The sequence below is a fragment of the Ictidomys tridecemlineatus genome, chromosome X (assembly GCF_052094955.1).
Source record: "Ictidomys tridecemlineatus isolate mIctTri1 chromosome X, mIctTri1.hap1, whole genome shotgun sequence".
Lineage (NCBI taxonomy): Eukaryota > Metazoa > Chordata > Mammalia > Rodentia > Sciuridae > Ictidomys > Ictidomys tridecemlineatus.
Genome location: NC_135493.1, coordinates 16,737,795 through 16,758,183, shown reverse-complemented (window position 1 = coordinate 16,758,183; position 20,389 = coordinate 16,737,795). Strand labels below are relative to the sequence as shown.

Here is a 20,389-nt window from a genome sequence, read left to right as displayed (position 1 = left end):
TGGTGTGACAAAATGGCCAGGAACTTCTCCAGCATCAGCAACTCCAAGACCTCCTTCCTGGAGCGCTATCAGGCTCAAGCCATTCACGGTAACAGTCCAGGAGATGCCTGAGGGTTTTCTGGGAACCAGAATTCTCAGATGCATAGGTGGGTAGTTCCCAGACTGGGCACTGAGTCAAGTGGAAGCAACTCCTGGCTCCAGTGCAGAAACACCTACAGTTTCACTATTACAGGAGCCCTTTCCTTTCCGAGTCTGGACCAGAGCCACCGTCAAGTTCTCAGACCACATTGGCCCAAAATGAGCTACACCTGTGTAGAAGGTAACCTGGGCCAGATGAGAAAAATGTTGGCTTCAGAAGATGCTGAATGCCTGGGGCTCCAAGTCAGCTGGAGAGAACAACTTTGGCCTGGGCAGAGCTGCCTCCAGTACCTTGGTTTCAGTGGGCTCAGGATAATGCAGTGCCTGCCATCCTCCTAACAAGGATGCTGTAACACCTTCCACTGCCACCCAAGTCCGTTATCCACCAGAGCCTCTCGGAGGCACAAGAACATTGGCTTTCTCTTCTCTGTTGTGGACCCACTTAGGTCTATGTCATGGGTCCCAGGAAGTAAGTTCTAGCACTAAAGTTTGGCATTCATATACCAACAGTGCCAGCTTGAGACTAACATGAAAGACTGTTTCCAATTAAAACCACTGTATGTAGTAGCCATCAGATCAGGCCTCACGACAACCTGCTTCAGATCAATGAAAAGGAAAAATTTGCTTCCAGAGATGGGACCAGCGAGGGACAAATTGGAAGACATCGGAGACAGTGCCAGTGGGTGAATTCTAAGACCCAAAAGACCTCTCTGGTGGTGGTTGAAGGTGGAGAGGAATGGGCGGGGTTGATCTCTGGAAGCTCAAGTCTTCAAGAGAAGGAAACTAGGAAGCAAACCCAAGGTCCCTGTGACTAGCGGGCAGATGGCCAGAGTCGGAATCCCCAAGAAAGCTTATTAAAATGCGAATCCTTAATCTCATATAAGACCCAAGCTCATATAAGACGTTAATATCAGGTTGGGCCGAGAAATCTGTATTTTTAACTAGCTTTTCTAAAAAAAAAAAAAAAAAAATCCTTCCACACACAGTTTTGAGACTCACTTAGCAGGCCATGACAGATTAAAGAGATGTTCCAGACCCGCTCTGGTTAGATTACTCTAAGGCTGTTGGTTGAAAAGCCCTCACTTTGTCACAACCCCCGAGCTCGCCTCGCCCAACCCCCAGGGACCAAGAAGCGATAGACCGGAAATGGGAACAATTCCAAAGCAGCTTGAAGCTAGGAAGCCCGGGAGAGTCCCAGCTCCTCCCACGTCAGCATCCTTCTGGGCCCGGAGCGCGGCGGGCGACGTGAGGCCTACCGGGAAATGTAGTCCACAGCGCGGCTCCGCGCCTGCGTCCTGGGCAGTTGCCGGTGAGCTTGGGAGAGCCTTGGGCGCTGAGGCGGTGAGTCCCGGAGCGGCCAGAGGGCGTGGTCGTCCCTGGGGCGCGGGCGCGGGTAGCGGGGTTCCCTTCGCCTGCCTGGGCTAAGCGAACTGGCAAATTTCAGATGTGCCTCGGGCGGCAGCCGCTGGAGCAGCGAGGGGCGGCGGGCCCCTGTCGGACCAGGGACCCCGCCGCCGCTCCCTGCGACCCGGCCAGGCCTTCCTGGGATTCCTCACGGGCTGGGAGTGCCCCTCTGGGCGGCGGGACCTCGTCGCCCAGGAGCGCTCGGAGACCGCGCCCGTGACACCAGCATCCGATTTTAAACCAGCTTTTAGACTTTTCAGGGACATGTCACTCGTGCCGTTCCTCAAGTGCCCCCTTTTCTCACATCGGTTTACTCGTAGGCCGTGTGAAGGCGGGTTCACGACACGGAGATTTGGGAGGAAAAAACAGCCCCCAGTGCAGTTAACTTTTAACTGGGAAGGACAGATGGAAGGAAACAAGGAAACCCGGAGGGTCACTTCCCTGGTAGACGTGGTGGAAGGTTTTGGGTCAGTGAGGGGAGGGCTGGCCAGCTGTGAGGCTGGAGCGGATTAACTGGTAGGTCCACAGCCAAAAAAATCGCAGTTCCTGGATGCCCTCCAGCAACGGTTAGATGCCTAGGCTCTGGAAGGTAGAAGCTTCCTAGGAAGGAGTCATGACCAGCAATAAACTTATTGAGCCCTTTCCTTGTGCCAGGCATGCTGCTCTTCGCTTTCCTTGCAGTTGGATCCGGGTGGGATATTTTATAAAGTTAATGCTATGATTATGCATGTATTGTACACAGAGGCATTGAGTGTCAGGGTCACACAGCTAGTAGGTTATTACTTCTAACTCCATCTGCCACTAAAATTCAGGCCACCATCATGATAAAGGGTGATAATAGGAACAGAGTTTCAATTCTGGTTAATGGAATGGGAAAAAAGTCCTGAGTGTTCTTTTTCTTGAATTCCCGCCAGAGAGCTGGCTCAGCAAATGCAGAGGACCCATATAGTACATGGGCAGGTACAGATCCTGAAACCTGTGGAGACATGTAGGTGACCACTTCGGTAACCTCAGAGTTATGCTGAGAATACTTTGATTTTTGTTGTTGTTGTTGTTGATCACCCTTTATTTTATTTGCTTATACGAATTGCTGAGAAAGCCAGTGCCTCACACATGCTAGGCAAGTGCTCTACTACTGAGCCACAACCCTAGCCCCACTCTGATTTTTTTTTAGACTTCTTAAAAGCAGAAGACTATGGGTTTAACATCATGGACATTTTCTCTTGGCACTTACCATGTGACTTTGGACAATTTAATTTAATTTCCCCTAAGCCTCAAACCTCTGTTCCTTTATCTGCATTCCTGGGATAATACTAATAGGGAACGCCTAAGACTGAGTGAGGGTTAACTAAATTAATACATGCAGGATGCTTAGAACAGTATCTGGCATATAGCATGAACTTGATATATGTCCTTCATTATAAGTGAAGAGCAAATTCCTGTTGGGCTGCTATATAGCAGTGTATTTTTCACAAAGGGGAGCCATTTGGAATACTACTGAAAAATGAGGATCTTAGTGATATAGGATGAACTGAACATACCTTGAATGGAGAAGAATGAGGGGTCAGTGATTGGCTGCCCTTGAAAAGTGTGATTTTGCCTAAATTCACTTTGATCAAAGGCTATTAATTGGTACTTAAACCCTGATGGTTAAAGTTATTCAAAAGTATTGTTCTGGGTTTTTTTCTGTACTGGGAATTTTAACCCAGGAATTCTCTAGAGCTGAGCTATATCCCCAACCCTTTTTATTTTTTATTTTGAGACCAGTTCTGGTTAAGTTGCTGAGGCTAGATTCAGATATTCAATCCTCCTGCCCTAGCCTCACAAGTCACTGGGATTACAGGCAGACATGACTCAGAAATATTGCTAATATTCCTCCCACATTTCCTTGGAGACCTCCATATATTCAGAAACACATGATACTTGGATTAGACAAGGAATAGGGTTAAATGCCAACAGATCTTTAGGGGCATATTTAAAGCTAGAGTTCTTAACCTTGGGATGGTAGAATTCAAGAGCAGAGCTGTTCAATAGAATTTTTGGCAGTGATATTTATTGAGCACTTGAAGTTTTTGTTACTGTGACTAAGAAACTAAAATTTTAATTAAACCTAAAGTGTCACATGGGACTATAGGCTACCATATTAGACAGAACAACTCTAGAGGGTATATGAATAAACCGAGATTCTAGAAACTTTTTAAATGTTCTCAGAAGTGGATATGTATGTATTTTTTTCAGACTGCAAGTCCTCAGATTCTCAAAACCACTAGAAAGATAACAAAGTGATCATGTAGGTCTTTGATAAAGATAAATAAAAGACAGTGAGTATGTCCTCTTGTAACCATTGCTGTTTCTCTTTTCTCATTTTTTTCCCTGTCTTCAGCTATAGGTGTTTTCCCCTGATTATTACACAGAACAAACTGAAATCCGAGACCTCAGGTCCCAGATAAACTCTAATCTTCTGAAAGAGGCAATGGCTGTGGCCCTGGGTTGTGCAATCCAGGCCTCCTTGAATCAGGGCTCTGTGCTGCAAGAGTATGACACTGACTGTGAAGTGTTCCGCCAGCGCTTCAGGCAATTCCAGTACACAGAGGCAGCAGGGCCTCATGAAGCTTTCAACAAACTCTGGGAGCTTTGCTGTCAGTGGCTGAAGCCAAAGATGCGGTCTAAGGAACAAATACTGGAGCTGCTGGTGCTGGAGCAATTCCTAACTATACTGCCCACGGAGATAGAGACCTGGGTGAGGGAACATTGCCCAGAGAATAGAGAAAGAGTTGTGTCACTGATAGAAGATTTACAGAGAGAACTTGAGATACCAGAGCAGCAGGTGAGAAAAGAGTATGGGGTCATTGTTGTTAGATCAAAAGAAGTACTGAGGCAACTGGATCTAGACCAGACATTTTGTCTGTGTACCATTCTCTAGCCTTGACACTTCTCTCAGATGTCTTTTTGTTTTTCCTTTTTGCTAGAAAGAGTATCAAGTCAGTGGTTCTCAAACTGGCCCGACCCTACCCCTTTCTGTAACACATATTTTATAATATCTCTTTATTATCCATAAATGAAACTTACACATAACAAAGTACCTATCTGTAACAACCAAATGCTTTTATGTATTGTTCCATGACCTGCAGGTCAAATCTGACCTTGGCCTGTTTCTGTGTACATTGTGAGCTAATAATGACTTTTACAGTTTTAAAGTGTTTTTTTTTAAAGAGGAAGAAGAAGAAATAAGAAAGTAAACATAGTCAAAAAGCCTAAAATATTTACTATCCAGCTCTTTACAAAAATAGCTTGTTGACCCTGAAGACAATAGAATGTAGAAAGCATATAAAGGAAAATGAACATAGTATATTAGTTACTAATACACATATCTGTAGAAATATGTTTGCTTGACTTTACAAGAAGATATCATGAAATTGTCAGATGCCTATCTCTCTTCTTAGAATTGTTATAGTGCCACAGCCAATATTCAGACTAATACAGCTCAAGTACTATGCACTGTGGCTGCTTGTCAGATGATTTCCCTAAGTGGCAAACACGTCTTTGAAAATTGGAACAAGTAATGTAATCTTCCTTTGATTTGCACAGTAATGCATTCGTAGGAAATCCAAGTCATCCTAAAATATGGAAAAATTGTATCTTTTCAACACGATATTGATGCTGGGAGGTGCTCTTCAACTATATGAATGTTTGAGGGGGAATTGCACAGTTGGTAGGGACCTGAAACAACTCTTGCTTTGTGCGCAATGCTCCCATCTCAGGTCCATTAAATCCCAGTAGACAGCAACAGCCAGCATATGTTGAATACTCCACAGGGGCAGTGGAACTGCCCTGGGTTCAGAAGTATCACATGATGCCTGTGTTTTGGGAGCACAGGGCTGAGGGGAAGATGTTTTTCCAGCAGGGTGTTGGGGTGCTGGGTCCCCTGTGGGGCAAGGCTCGCAGGAGCTGTTGGCTTCAGGGCACAAAGAAGTCTGAACAGGAAGCTTCTAAAGGTTTCTGCTTCCCCAGACTAGAATGCAATAGTGGTTTCCCTTCCCTTCTGTCTTCTTAGTTTTGTTTACCATACAAGATTTTGCCTTCAAGTGCTCTAGACTGCCCCTGCCCAGCACAAGAGCCATGAGCCATGTATGGCTCTTGAGCACTTGAAATGTGGCCAGTGCTGGTTGAGACCTGTTGTGGGTGTAAACTACATAGCCCATGCAGAAGCTGTGACGAGGAGAGGAGGTAGTACTTGGTAATTGTTTGGATTGATTACATGCTGCAATCCTGATGGTTTCCATATGTCACGTTAAATCTGACGGGCTATTAAGATTGAGGACTCCCTGGTTCCTTTTTTACATTGTGTCCTATGACCACTGGAACATTTTAAACTACACATGTGGCTCTCATTTGACTGCTAGTCAGCAATACTTTGCTTTAGAATGAGGTTAAACTAACTTCACTTCTTATGGATAACTCTAAACTGATGGGTTCTGGCATTTCCCCCAGGTCGATATGCATGACATGCTCTTGGAAGAACTGGCTCCTGTAGGAACAGTACCCATGCCAAACATGCACCTGGAGACATCTGCGCTCCAGGGAATAGGACCTGTCCAGGAGGCTCCCGTGACAGGGGCCTGGATCCCACAGGCAGGGCCTCAGGAGCTGAACTATGGTGCTGCTGGGGAATGCCAGCCCTTTCTGGATCCTGGTAAGGCGAGGTTTTCTTTCTGCTCTTTTGTGTCTGACCGAGCACACAAGAGCTCTCAAAGGTTGGGGTTGCTGGGAAACATGGATTCCCCAGTGGAAATGGACCACTTGGATGAAAAGGAAAGGGAGGAAGAGGAGATGTCTCTCTGGGAACAGCAGGGGAAAATGCATTTTGGGTACAGTGGCCTGGGGAACAGGCGAAAGTAACCACCCTTCTCATGAGTAAGCAGTCACTCAGCCCCAGCACCACCTGGGGTACAGGTTTAACAAGGTCTCTGAGCAAAGTGCTGCACACACCGCCCTTTGAGAACCACAGCCCTGGACACAAATGGGTGCATGCTAGCAGGAGAAAAGGCCATGTGGAGAAAGGCAGCGGGACTTGATGCCTGGGTGTTCCTGTTCCCCTTCCCTTTGCCATTTCCTTACATTGCTACCCACGCCCTGTCCCAGCCTTCCCCTCCCCCACTGAAGCTTGGGCCCAAGTGTGGTGGGAGTCCTCTCCCTTTCCCCAGCAGCCCAGCGTCACCATGTTGGCACACCAAGACACTGTGTAGTCCTGAGAGCACCAAAGAGCCCTGCAGATGCAAATAGGTGGAGAATGGTCCATGTTGCAAAACAGAAATGTGGGATGCCCCCATCACTAGCACAGGGCCAGGGCTTAGCAACTGTGTCCCCTTCCACTTCTCCACATTTATTCTCACAATCAACATTCTGAGCACCGTGAAGAGCCAGGCATCTTGCTGGACCCTGTGACTAGACAGTCCACGGGGCAGGAAAGCAGCCCCAGCTGTCCCGGCACCCACTTCTGGTGGACAGTCCAGATACGTTGGATATGTGATGGGAACGTGTGTGTGTTGGAGGGCTTAGGATGCTGGCAGAGCACACAGCAGGTGCCCTTGCCATCATTAGGCTGAGGGAAGACCTCTGGAGGAGGGGGATCTGGGGTAGTACTCTAGGATGGATTGGAGTCAGCCATTGAGTGGTGGGAGTGAGGAGAGGGAGCCTTGGCAGAAGGGATGCAAGTGCAGAGGCCCTGGGGCAGAGAGAAGACCTGCTGCTACATTCTGAGGGGTGGGCAGAAGTAGAGAAGCAGGGGTAGAAATTGAAGAAGCTGGAGAAAGAAGCAGTGTCCTGAGTCATGAAAAACTTTTTCTTGTGTTTGAGGAATCAAAATTTAATATCAAGCTGGGCATCATGGTTTAGGCCTGTAATCCCAGCCTGTAATCTCAGAGACTGAGGCAGGAGGAGTGCAAGTCTGAGGCAGTCTCAGCAACATAGTGAGGCCCTAAGCAATTTAGTGAGACCCTGTCTCAAAATAGAAAATAAAAAAGTGCTGGGAATTTTGCTCAGTGGTTAAACACCCCTCTGTTCAATCACTGGCATCCCCCCAAAAGATTTAATATCAAGGCTGTGGGGAATGTTTGAAAGTTCTCAAATATCATCAGAGTGATATAGGCAGACTTACATTTTAGGAGATCACTCTGGCTACAGTACTAGTGAGATCCAGTGGAAATGGGGACACCTTTGGGAGGTTGTTGAAATCCTCCAGGTGGGAGAGAAGTTTTCTGAACCATGGGTGTATGGGTGATGATGGAGTGAAAAGGGGTAATTCAAAAGATATTTAGCAGGTATAAAATATAGGACTTGGTGAGGTGTCAGTGATGAACCAAAAGGTATGAAGGATGGCATCCAGATTGTCAATGTTATTTACTGACATGGAGAACACAGATAAGGATCAAATTTGGTGGTCAAGGTGAGTTTAGATTTGAACATATGGATCTAGGGTACTTGTGGATTTCATTTGGTTTTTCTTTTGGTACCAGCGATTGAACCCAGGGGCACTTAACCACTGAGGCACATTCCTAGGCCTTTTAGTTTAGTTTTATTTTTTAATTTGAAACAGAGTTTTTAAGTTGCTTAGGGCCTTGTTAGCTGCTGGGGCTGGCTTTGAACTTGCAATCCTCCTGCCTGTGCCTCCTAAACCACTGGGATTATAGGCATTCACCACTGCACCTGACACATATTTTTTAAATAATGCTGACCAGGAGAGGGAAAACCCTGAAATACATTTTCTTATTGTGGTCCTTGCAGAACTATATGATGTCATCATTTATATTCCAGTCTTTATGTTACCTTCATTTAAAAGTCTGCTAAATAATTATTTTAAAAATCTGTGTATATGTATGTGTGCTTGCCACAAATAGTAGAGTTTCATTAGTCCTATCAAATTATAGCTCTTTTAATATATACATTCTGATTCTACATGTTAATTTGCTTCTTTTATCAATATTACAGGTTCAAAGATCACAGAGCAGCAGTATTCATCATGGTGTAAAGCACATGAAAATTCAGTGTGCTTAACAAAAGATAGGTATAGTTAGTTAATCAAGTAAGAAATACAAATTTGGAAGAGGGAAAGTATCCTGTTTTCCCTGTTTAAAGTATATAATATACTTTGCAAAATGATGTAAGACTTCTTCCTCCATTATTTAAAGGTTACTTAAGTATTTAAACATCTTGATGTATTGCATGAAGCAGATCCTATTGGAGATGGAGTGAAAAGCACAAGATACTGGCTAAGTGAAGAATGAATTTAAAAGTAATGGAAGAAATCAATTGAGTTTATGTTAAAGTTTGCAATATATTCTCTGTCAGCAAAATATTAGGATGGTTTGATTATATGAAATGTGTGTGTGCACACAAGTATTTTGGTCATTTAATGATATTTTTTATAACTGAAAGCACACACACGTTCATTGCAAAATAAAAAAAGAACTTAAAGGAAAAATGCAGAGTGATCTAAGGAAGACATAAACAACAACAAAAAAAATCCATCATTAAATAGAAGCCAGACACTCTAAATCCTACAGGTGGGTAATGCTATTAGAATGTCTGTAGTCAGAAAGAAAAGAGGCAAGGAGGCACTGGTCCTAAAAGCATGAAGGGTATCATGCCAACTCTATCTTTGGAGAATGTGGAATTCAAAATTATTACACCAAAATTGGAATATATTTTTAATTATCAAACCTTGGGGTTTTTTTAACCTTATTTTTTATTTTTATGTGGTGCTGAGGACCAGCCAAGCATCCTGCATGTGCTAGGAGAGTGCTGAGCCACAAATCCAGCCCCAAAACTTTGTTTCAATCAATACATTTTCGTTTGGAATACATGTGAGATGTCAAAGACCACATCCTTTTGGTGATTAAGATTATGAGAGATGAAAATTTAAACATGAAACCCATAGTATCTGGAAAGCATCAGAACATTCTTGTCACTTAAATCTCTCCAGATTATCCTATTATATAAAATAGTTAACTGTAAGGTAATATCTAACCCAAAACTATATTAATAATGTTTCACAGTGTAGTGGAACCTTTATGACAGATTTTGCTAATGGAGCTTGATAAAGTCTTTCCCTGAGTATAGGACTTGAAGAGCATTCTTTAGTAATCACTTTTTTTAGTTAACCTGTGGTTGCTTTTTCCTTCTTTGTATTATTTAGCTTTTGTTTCAAAATAAATTATTCTGCCCCCCAATTTTAGCAACATAAGGAAAAAGCATTTTCACAATTTCTAAGAGTCAGGACTTTGGGAGTTGTTTATTGGATGTTTTTGGCTCAGAGTGTCTTTTATAATTTTAATCAAGTGCCAGCAGGGCCTGCCAGGCAGCTTCAATTCCTTGCTAAGAGAGCTTCTTCAGAGGCTACCTGAGCATCAGCATGACAGGACAACAGGCTCCCCACCCCCTAGTAGATGATCCAAGAGAAAACAAGGGGCATGCCTTAGCATCTTTGGTAACCTAGTCACACACCAGCTTTTCTACCACATTCTCTTTATTAGAAGGGAGTCACTAAGGGCTGGGGTTGTGGCTTTGTGGCTCAGCGGTAGAGCGCTTGCCTTGCATGTATGCACTGGGTTTGATCATCAGCACCACATATAAATAAATAAATAAGTAAAACAAACAAATAAATGGAATGAAGATATTGTGTCAAAAAAATGAAGGGAGGCACTAAGTTAAACCCACCAGCCCACACCCCACAATTAAGTGTTAAGTGAAGGAAAGGAAAAATCCTACCTCTGGAATGGAAGAATATCAAAGAATTTGGGATTATGTTTTAAAATGATCATGTTTTCTTATATTTAAGACTCTTACCATTTTCAACTAATTTTATAGGGTGTGAGGTAGGGGTCCAACAGATACTTTATTTGCATGTGGATAGCAAGGTGTCTCAGCATTATTTGTTGAAAAGGCTATACTTTCTGCATTGAATGTCTTTGAAACTATTGTTAAAAATCAGTTGATTGGAGGTATATGGGCTTATTGCTGGATGCATTATTTCTATCCTACTGATTCATATGTCTATTCTCATGGATGTACCAGCCTGTCCTGATTATTATTGCTTTGTGGTAAATTTTGAAATCTGAAAATGCAAGAATTCAACTTTGATCTTATTTTTCAAGACATTCTGAATTTGTTGTAATTTCATCAGTTTCTACATAGAAGTCAATTAGGATGCTTTTAGGGATTGTATTAGATGTGGATCAATTTGAAGAGTATTACCAATGTTAACAATATTAGATTTTGTGATGCATGAGCCTAAGATGCTTTTCTGTTTATTCAGATTTTCTCTGATAGCTTTCAACAATGTTTTATAGGTTTTGTTTTTGTTTTTGGTACTGGGGATTTAACCCAGGGGCACTTTGCCCAATGAACTACATCTTCAGCCCATTTTATGTTTTATTTTGAGACAGGGTCTTGCTAAATTGATGAAGGTCTCACTAAATAGCCCAGGCCAGCCTTGAATTTGTAATCCTCCTGTCTTACCCCTTCCAAGATGCTAGCATGTGTGTCACCACACCCAGCTGTAGTTTATAAAGTATAAGATTTGTATTAATTTTTTTCCTAAATATTTTATTCTTGTTAATGTTATTGTTGGTGCAATTGTTTTCTTAATTTTATTTTTGGATTGTTTGTTGAAAGTATATAGAATTACAATTGATTTTTCTATATTGATGTTGTATCCTACAAATTACTGAACTTGCTTATTATTTCTTAGTAGATTCTTTAGAACTTTCCATGTACAGAACCATGTCATCTGTGAAAAGAAACAGTTTTACTTCCTGAGATTCAATCTAAATCTGTTTGTTTTTGTTTTTGTTTTTTGTGTTTTGCCTAGTTGCCCTTGTCAGAACCTTAGTAGAATGTTGAATAAAATGGTGAGAGTTCACATCTTTGCCTTTTTTCCTGCTTGCAGGAGAAATTTAATTTTTCTCAATTACTTATGATTTTAGCTGTGGATCTTTCATAGATACTTTTTATCAGGATGAGGAAATTGCCTTCTATTTGTTGTTTGAGTTTTTTTAAAAATCAGGAAGCAGTATAAATTTTGCTTGATTATTTTTTTCTGTAGGTATTGAAATGAACGTGATTTTTTATTTGATATTCTACTGTAATGTTATATCTTAATTTTTAATGATAAATCATATTTGCATTCCTGGAATAAATACCTGGTGTATAATTCTTATTATGTATTGCTAGATTCATTTTACTAACATTTTGTTGAAGATCTTTACCCCCATATTCAGAAGAGATACTGGTCTATAGTTTCCTTTTCTTGTCCTGTCTTAATAAGATTTTTTTTTTTTTGTCACAGCAATAAGGGCCTCATAGCATGAGTTAGAAAGTCTTTCCTCCTCTTCTTTTTTTTTTTTTTTTTTTTAGTTAAGGGGAGATGGTGCTGAGGATTGAACCCAGGACCTTGCATATGCAAGGCAAGGGCTCTACTACTGAGCTACATCCCCAGCCCTCCTCTGCTTTCTGTTTTTACTTATACTTTCTTTTTTTGAAATATCTTTATTGATTTTTATGTGGTGCTGAGAATCAAACCCAGTGTCTCACACGTGCGAGGCGGGCACTCTACCAAATGAGCTACAGCCCCAGCCCTCTTTTTTTAATATTTATTTTTTAATTGTAGTTGGACACAATACCTTCATTTTATCTATTTTTATGTGATGCTGAGGATTGAACCCAGGGCCTTGCATGTGCTAGGTGAGCAACTCTACCACTGAGCCACAACCCAGCCCTTTTTGCTTGTACATTCAATGTCATATTTGTAGAACTGTTGTCTAAATCAAGGTCATGAAGATTTTAACTTATACTCCTTCTCTTATGTATTTATATCTTACGTTGATCCATTTAAAATAAATATTTTAAACGGGGAACCAATATCATTCTTTTGCACATGGATATCCTGTTGTCCTAGCACCATTTATTGAGGAGACTACTCTTTCTCTATTGAATTTTCTTAGCACCTTTATAAAAATCCATTGATTATAGCCAGGTGGGGTGGCACATGCCCTTATTTATTATCTGATTTATTTTCATACATTTGTTTATAGTATTCCTTTATAATTATTTTGTAAGGTTAGTGGTAGTGTTACCTCTTTCATTTCTGGTTGTAGTAATTTGAGTTGTCTCTGAACCTGTTTTTATGGTATAGCATCTTATGTGTCCTGGAGAATTTTCTGTTTGCACTTATGAAGAATGTATATTCTGCTATTATTAGGTGGAGTGTTCTATGCATGTTTGCCATGTTTAACTTATGATATTTTCATTGTCTTCTATAGTTAATCACATTTTTTATCCATTAATACAGGGGTTATTGAAATGTCCAACTTCTATACTATAGAATTGTGTATTCTTCTATTTATTTCATTTTTTTTGCTTCATGTATTTTGGTACTTTGTATTTAACTGCATATGTGTTTATAACTGTTTTCTCTTTCTGATTGATCGTTTTATCATAAAATGATCCTCTTTAGTAGCATTTCTTGTTTTAATATCTGTTTAGTCATCTTGTGGATGTTATTTACAGGATATGTATTTTTCCATCCTTTACTTTCAGTCTTTTTTTTTTTTTTTTGGTGGCACTGGGGATTGAACCCAGGGGCCCCTTACCAATAAGTTACATCCCCAACCTTTTTATTTTTTTTAATTTGAAACAGGATCTCACTAAGTCACTGAGGATCTCTCTAAATTGCCAAGGCTGGCCTTGATATTGAGATCCTCCTGCCTCAGCTTCCCCAATTGCTGTGATTGTAGGCATGTGCCACTGCACCTGGCTTCCTTCCTTCCTTCCTTCCTTCCTTCCTTCTTTCTTTCTTTCTTTCTTTCTTTCTTTCTTTCTTTCTTTCTTTCTTTCTTTCTTTCTTTCTTTCTTTCTTTCTTTCTCTCTCTCTCTCTCTCTCTCTCTCTCTCTCTCTCTCTCTCTCTCTCTCTCTCTCTCTCTCTTTCTTTTTTTTCATTTGTTCCTGTGGATTTTAGTAATCAATTGGAATCATCCAGACCAATACAACTTTGCTCTCACCCACCTCACTTGTGCTATTATTGACAAATACATTACATTTCTATATATGTAGCACTTATTTAAAAAAATATTTTAAAAGAAAGAAGCAGAATTTTTTATTTATAATTTTTTTTCATTACATACTTACCTTTTTTGTACTATTTTTTGATTTGGATTTTGTGGTCACTTTCCCAGATGAGGAACTTCCTTAGTGTTTTTTTCAACTCTCTGTCTATAGATTATATTATATATATTACATAAAACATAATATAATTTATAATATATTATAAATTATATATTTTTTGATAAGTCTGTTAGAATTGAATTCTGTTTTGTTTCTCAGGAATATCTTTATTGCATTTTATAGTGCTGGGGATCAAATCCAGGGCTTCACACATGCCAGGCAAGCACTCTACTACTGAACTATATCCCCAGCCCTTGCATATTCATTTTTGAAAGATAGCTTTGCTAGTTGTAAGATTCTTGATTGCCTGTTTTTATGGTACTGTGGATTGAACCCAGGGATCATTTGCCACTGAGCTTCATCCCTAGCTTTTTTAGAGACAGATTCTCACTAAGTTAATTAATGCCTCAGTAAAATTCTGAGGCTGGCCTTGAACTTGCGACCTCCTGCCTCAGCCTCCCATGTTGCTGGGATTATATGAATGTACCACCATGCCCAGCATACAGTTTTTATTTTTCTCTGAGTACTTTGAATATGTCAACCTCACTGCCTTCTAGCCTCTGTTGTTTTCTGATGAGAACTCAACTTGAAGCCCTTCATGTAACTGATGAATCATTTTTCTCTTCCTGTCTTTTAAGGTTTTATCCTTTTGTGTAAATTTTAGATCTTTATTTTATCTGTGGATCTATTTCCTTGTGTTTTTTTGTATGTGAAATTCATTCTGCTACCAAACAAGTAGAGGCCTCCATATGACCTGAAGAGCCTGCATGGCTTTGTGTGTGATAGACATAATGTTTGTTTCTTGTGCCTATTTGCTGCATGCCCTCCAGTGACACAGATTTCTTGTTTTGTAATACTTGAAATTTTTCTTGGGATGTGAAATCTATTTTTTTTCAAGAAATCACATAGAATCATCAGTGTGTTCCTTCCTGGATATGCACATTAATGTTTTTCAATGTTTGAGATCATTTTTTCTTGCAATATATTTTGCTGCCCTAATATCTATCATTCCAGAGAGACTGTGCATAGCTAAGGATGTGCTCCAGGAAGAGTGATGTCAGGTTAATATTGCTTAATAATACTTAGTATTGCAGGGGGATAGACTTCACTAAAATTACCCAGTCATTTGATAATAAATAAGCAAATAACAATGAAAGACCTTGGGGAGTGGTATAGAGTTGCTACAATATATTATATAAAATGTCCAATACCAACAAAAATTTATGAGACATGCATGTTGATACAAAACTATTGGGGCAGGGGAAATCAGGCAACAGAGTCCATTTATGAGAGTGACTAGAGATCATATTTAACAGAAAAACACTTCAAAGTAACCATTATGACTGTATTCTAAGAACTTGAGAAAACCACAATTAAGTAAAGAAAGTTATGATGACAATATTATATCTCATAGAGATTAGCAATAAAGAGATAGAAATTAGAAAACTCAAATGGAAATTTTAGAGTTGAAAAATATAAAAGCTGTATTTGTTGGCTTTCCATTACTGTAACAAATACCTGAGATAATCAACTTTTTGGAGATTTCAGCATGATCAAAGATTTTGGGCCTATGGCCAGGCAGCATATATGGTGCAGAATACATGGTGGAACAACTGTTCACTTCATGGCCAGGAATAAAAAAGAAAGGGGAAGAGACCAGGGTTCCACAATTCCTCTCAAGGGCACACCTCCCAATAACTTAAAATTTCCCACTGGGTCCTGCACCTTTAATTTCCACCACCTCCCAACAGCATCTAGCTGGGGACCAAACCTTTAACACATGGACCTCTGGGAGACACATATAAAATCTCAGAAAAAAAAAAAAAGGCTCGGGGATGTAGCTCAGTGGTAAAGTGCCCCTGGATTCAATTCCTGGTTACTGCTCCTCCACCAAAAAATAAACATAGAAGTAATTTAGTGCACTGATGTCAGCACACAGATTGTTCATTCACCTCCCATAGATTAGAGAACCTCCTTAAAGTGAGCACAAAATAATGTTTCCATTTTTCTTTTGTTCTTATCATAAAAAAAAAAACTTCCTGTGACTCCAGATGAAGTAGTCTTAACCCAGGAGGAAGTAGATATCAAGAGGCCCTGTGTCCAAGAAATCAGCCCAAATTCTGGAACAACCAATGATGAATCAAACTATCATGCTTTCCTTCTTTTCTTTAACCAGGATATCCTTTACCAAAGCTTGATGTGACCTTCCCACTGGAGCATAGAGAAGAGCCATGGGTGAAAGAATTACAGGATTCCAAAGAAATGAAACAATTACTTGATTCTAAGATAGGTAAGTAAATGTTCATTAATGTACTAGGGAAGAAGGGAAAGAAAATTTCAACTTAATTGGGGTAAAGAGCTAGGAATTCTATTTAGGAATTTCTATATTTCTGTTAATGGTTTAATATGACTCTTTTTTTTAAAGAGAGAGAGAGAGAGAGGAGAGAGAGAGAATTTTGTAATATTTATTTTTTAGTTCTCGGTGGACACAACATCCTTGTTTGTATGTGGGGCTGAGGATCAAACCTGGGCTGCACACATGCCAGGCGAGCGGGCTACCACTTGAGCCACATCCCCAGCCCAGCTCTTTATTTTCCTTCAGTTTTTTTCCCTCTCTTGGAACATGATAACATTGGCAATTTTCCATCTCTTCTCTTAGGTTTTGAGATTGGGTTAGAAAATGAAGAAGATGCTTCAAAACAGAAAAAAATGGAGAATATGTATCCATTTGTTGTAACATTAGAGGGGAATGCTCTACATGGTCCCATTTTGCAAAAAGACTATGTACAGTTAGAAAATCAGTGGGAACCACCCCCAGAGGATTTACAGACAGATTTAGCAAAACTTGTAGAACATCAGAACCCCACTCTAGGAGAGACACCCGAGAGTTCCAACCTGGAAGAACCTCTCAACCCTAGGCCTCAGAAGAAAAAGAGTCCAGGAGAGAAACCTCACCGATGTCCTCAGTGTGGAAAATGTTTTGCTCGGAAGTCACAACTTACTGGACACCAGCGAATTCATTCAGGAGAGGAACCTCACAAATGTCCTGAATGTGGCAAAAGATTCCTCCGTAGTTCAGACCTTTATAGGCACCAACGGCTTCATACAGGAGAGAGACCTTATGAATGTACTGTATGTAAGAAGCGGTTCACTCGGCGGTCACACCTTATTGGGCACCAGAGAACACATTCTGAAGAAGAAACATATAAATGCCTGGAGTGTGGAAAAAGTTTCTGTCATGGATCAAGTCTCAAAAGACATCTGAAAACTCACACAGGTGAAAAACCTCATAGATGTCATAGCTGTGGGAAGAGTTTTAGTCGACTGACAGCACTTACTTTGCACCAGAGAACGCATACTGAAGAGAGACCTTTTAAATGTAATTATTGTGGAAAAAGCTTTAGACAGAGACCAAGCCTCGTTATTCATTTAAGAATTCATACAGGGGAAAAGCCATACAAGTGTAGTCATTGTTCTAAAAGCTTCAGACAGAGAGCAGGTCTTATTATGCACCAAGTTACTCACTTTAGAGGACTTCTTTAAGAATTGTTAAGAGAAATAGGTCCTGTAGAGATTAATATTAGCTCAAAAAAGTCATAATTTGGAAGAAGCTCTTTGAACTTATAAGAACAGCATTTTTTTGTGGGGTGGGGGGAAGGCTATTTTTTAAACCCATCTTCCAAGGCATATAAGTTCTAGAGTATCCACCTATTCTTGCAGCTATCCTAGATTTGATTTATTCTGTCTTTTTTAAATTACAATGGAAAACTTTGTGTTCTGCCGGGGCAACCATATCATAAGTGTAAGCATATAAAGGATGATTATCCTTTTAGGGGTAGGATCAATATAATGGATAACCATGTGTAGATGACATATCTGTAATAGAATACTTATTCTGCTGTGTAATTATTAAAGTTGACTACATAAGCTCAGAGCTTTAGATATGCCCCAGGTGCAAGAAGGGAGACAATGGATTTTGTCAAACAATAAAAAGTGTAAGGAACACAAGGATGAAGGGGAATATTATTTGCCTCATAAAAATAGGGTTACTTCTATTGAAATTTCTATGTTTAAGAAAATCAAGATTGTAATCTTTACTTTTGAATTTGCCAAGTTTACTGGTTTGCTTAGTTGGAAGTCTATGGTGATGGTGCTTAGAGAGGATTATTGATTTGGTAATTAAGCTATAGATCTGGAAGAATTAACTTGACAGTTGAAGTTGTACAAGTAGAATGAATTTTCTTTCATTTGACTAGAGAACCAATATTAATGGATTTTTCGCTCTCCTTTGATATTCACTTATATGTCTTTCAGTGCTTTTGAAATTTTACCCATTTTTAAAATTCAGTGTCTCCATAAGTATGTGTCATGGCACACTTAATTCTGCAAGATATGTTGCAAGTAAGTTTGGAAACTGCTTCCTGCTGTTTCTCCTTCTTAGATTCATAATGCATATCAGCATATGAAAATCTCAGAGAAGTCCTCTACTAAAGGAGGATAAAGCACCTCTTTGGGCTTAACGTTTTCTAAACTTATTGACCCCAGAACCTTTTTCATATACACCTAGTAATAACTTTTGAACCAGTATTTTGCAAATATCCCTTGAAACACACTGCCTTAAATAACTATTTCTATAGCTATCAGTGTAGTCCTGTTGATCCCAAGTTAGTAATCTCCATTTATTTCAAGGGTATTATGGAAATTTCTTCAAAGGTATACATCTTTTGTATAATATACAAAACATACAGCACATCATTTTAAGGAGGTGGGGATCACTAATTCAGATAATTGCCCAGTGATTCTAAACCTCTTTGAATTTTACTCATAATTACACACACACACACACACACACACACACACACACACACACTAGCATATACACACACACACACACCACAGTAGCATACACACACACACACACACACATCAAATTAAGGAATTGAGGGTCACTCATTCAGATTAATTGTGAATTGCCCAGTGATTCTCAACCTCCTTGAATTTTACTTATAATCTTATAATTACACATACACACACAGTTATTACTTATATAAACATTTTCATATAATCATGGTAACAACTCCAATTCTCATAGCGAAGGAAGAAATCTTATCAGTTAAAGCTTATTATTGAGCCTAATTCCTTGTTATCAGATACAAGAAATAGGACATTCAAGCATTGTCCCTTTATGAAGATATCCAGTCATCCTTTCCTTAAACTAGAACTAGGGAAAGTATATCTCTTCTATTGCATTGAAATTCTTGGAAGTGATAAGTATTTGGGGGGTATCTACTATGTGCCTAACTAGTCCTGCTCTAGGCTTAATGGAGCTAGTAAAGAAATATAATTCATGGATCAGGCTCATAAAGAGTTTATAATATCTGTAATTAAACAAGTGTTGGGAAACAAATGGACAACAATGCAAGAGAGTCTATAATTAAGTGCCAAATCATATTAAGTGCCAGAGCCGGGATGTGTCTTTAATTCTTAACATCCAGGTCCCTGTATGATGCTGCTATAAGTCTGGGGTTAAATTGAGATCCCAGTAGCAATAAACATGTAACATGGGAGGAGTATGAATGTAGAGATGAAAAATTCAGAATGTAATGGCTTCTTTTTTCTCTCTTGTGGAATTGCATTCAAACCAGAACAGTGCCTTAGAATGGATGTGCCCAACTGCTCTGTATTTATACACTATTTTAATAAAGTGGAAACGTATATGCTCTCCCTGCTTCTCTTGCATCAAGTAATTGTTTGAACAACCTAGAGCTGCTTCTCTGAATAGTGGAAACAAGCACCACTATCCCCATCCCAAGCTGGATTAATTTTTCTCTTCACAAAGTGCTATAATTATGCATTATTTTTAGCATTTAATACAGTCAATTTTAGCTGGTTGGCTTAGTTGCAATCATAGTATGATATGCCTCTTATCCCTCATATATATCAGAAACACAAATTACTTGATTTTTACAGGGTAGAGAACACCTTTGAACATCTCTTTGTTACAGTGCCCTGTTTACAGTAAGCATTAGTATTTGTGGCATTGAATTGAGAAGCTTGTGAAATAGTTCTTGGAAGCAGATTACACAGTTAGATGTGCTTAATTAGGGCACATACAGTACCTACCTCCTAACTGTTATGAAGGACAAAAATCAGTACCCACTTCATAAGTACTATAAAGATTAAAGGAAATATATTTTGTTCAAGTCTTAAAAGTATAAGCTTTTAATAAATATCCAGCATATTGTATTTGCATTCTTTGTTGTTTAATAATAAAAGCATTTTACTCTATGGATTTTCTTCTTAAGTGTGGCTTTGGTGAAATTCCATCATTTTTAAAGATTTTTTTTTATTTTGATATTGGGGATTGAACTGAGGGGCATGCTACACTGAGCTATGTCCTCAGCTATTTTTATTTTTAGATGGGGTCTTTCCAAATTGCCAAGCCTGGCCTTGAACTTGCAATCCTCCTGCTTCAGCCTCCCAAGTCACTGGGATTACAGGCTTGTGGCACCACCTTACCCAGCTTCAAATAGAATGCTTTGATTGATGATTTCAAAGTTGTTGTTTCAATTTTTATTATAATTCCCTTTAACCCAAGAGCTATACAGTGTTGTCATTTTCCTTTTG

At 39.7% G+C, this 20,389-nt stretch overlaps 1 protein-coding gene across 1 annotated transcript; it reads left to right on the top strand.

The window, feature by feature from the left end:
- Positions 1-1,339: 1,339 nt before the first annotated feature.
- Positions 1,340-19,484, top strand: Znf449 (zinc finger protein 449). Its single transcript, XM_013358535.4, has 5 exons — positions 1,340-1,479; positions 3,926-4,369; positions 6,034-6,235; positions 15,939-16,052; positions 16,422-19,484. Exons 2-5 carry the CDS (start codon positions 4,016-4,018, stop codon positions 17,303-17,305), a joined length of 1,554 nt encoding a protein of 517 aa, XP_013213989.1. The 5' UTR covers positions 1,340-1,479; positions 3,926-4,015; the 3' UTR covers positions 17,306-19,484.
- Positions 19,485-20,389: the final 905 nt, after the last annotated feature.

Coding starts and splice junctions, on each gene's coding strand:
- Znf449 (XM_013358535.4), top strand. CDS start 4,016: ATGGCTGTGGCCCTGGGTTGTGCAATCCAGGCCTCCTTGAATCAGGGC. Junction 6,236..15,938: donor CCAGCCCTTTCTGGATCCTG/GTAAGGCGAGGT, acceptor TTCTTTAACCAG/GATATCCTTTACCAAAGCTT. Junction 16,053..16,421: donor ATTACTTGATTCTAAGATAG/GTAAGTAAATGT, acceptor CTCTTCTCTTAG/GTTTTGAGATTGGGTTAGAA.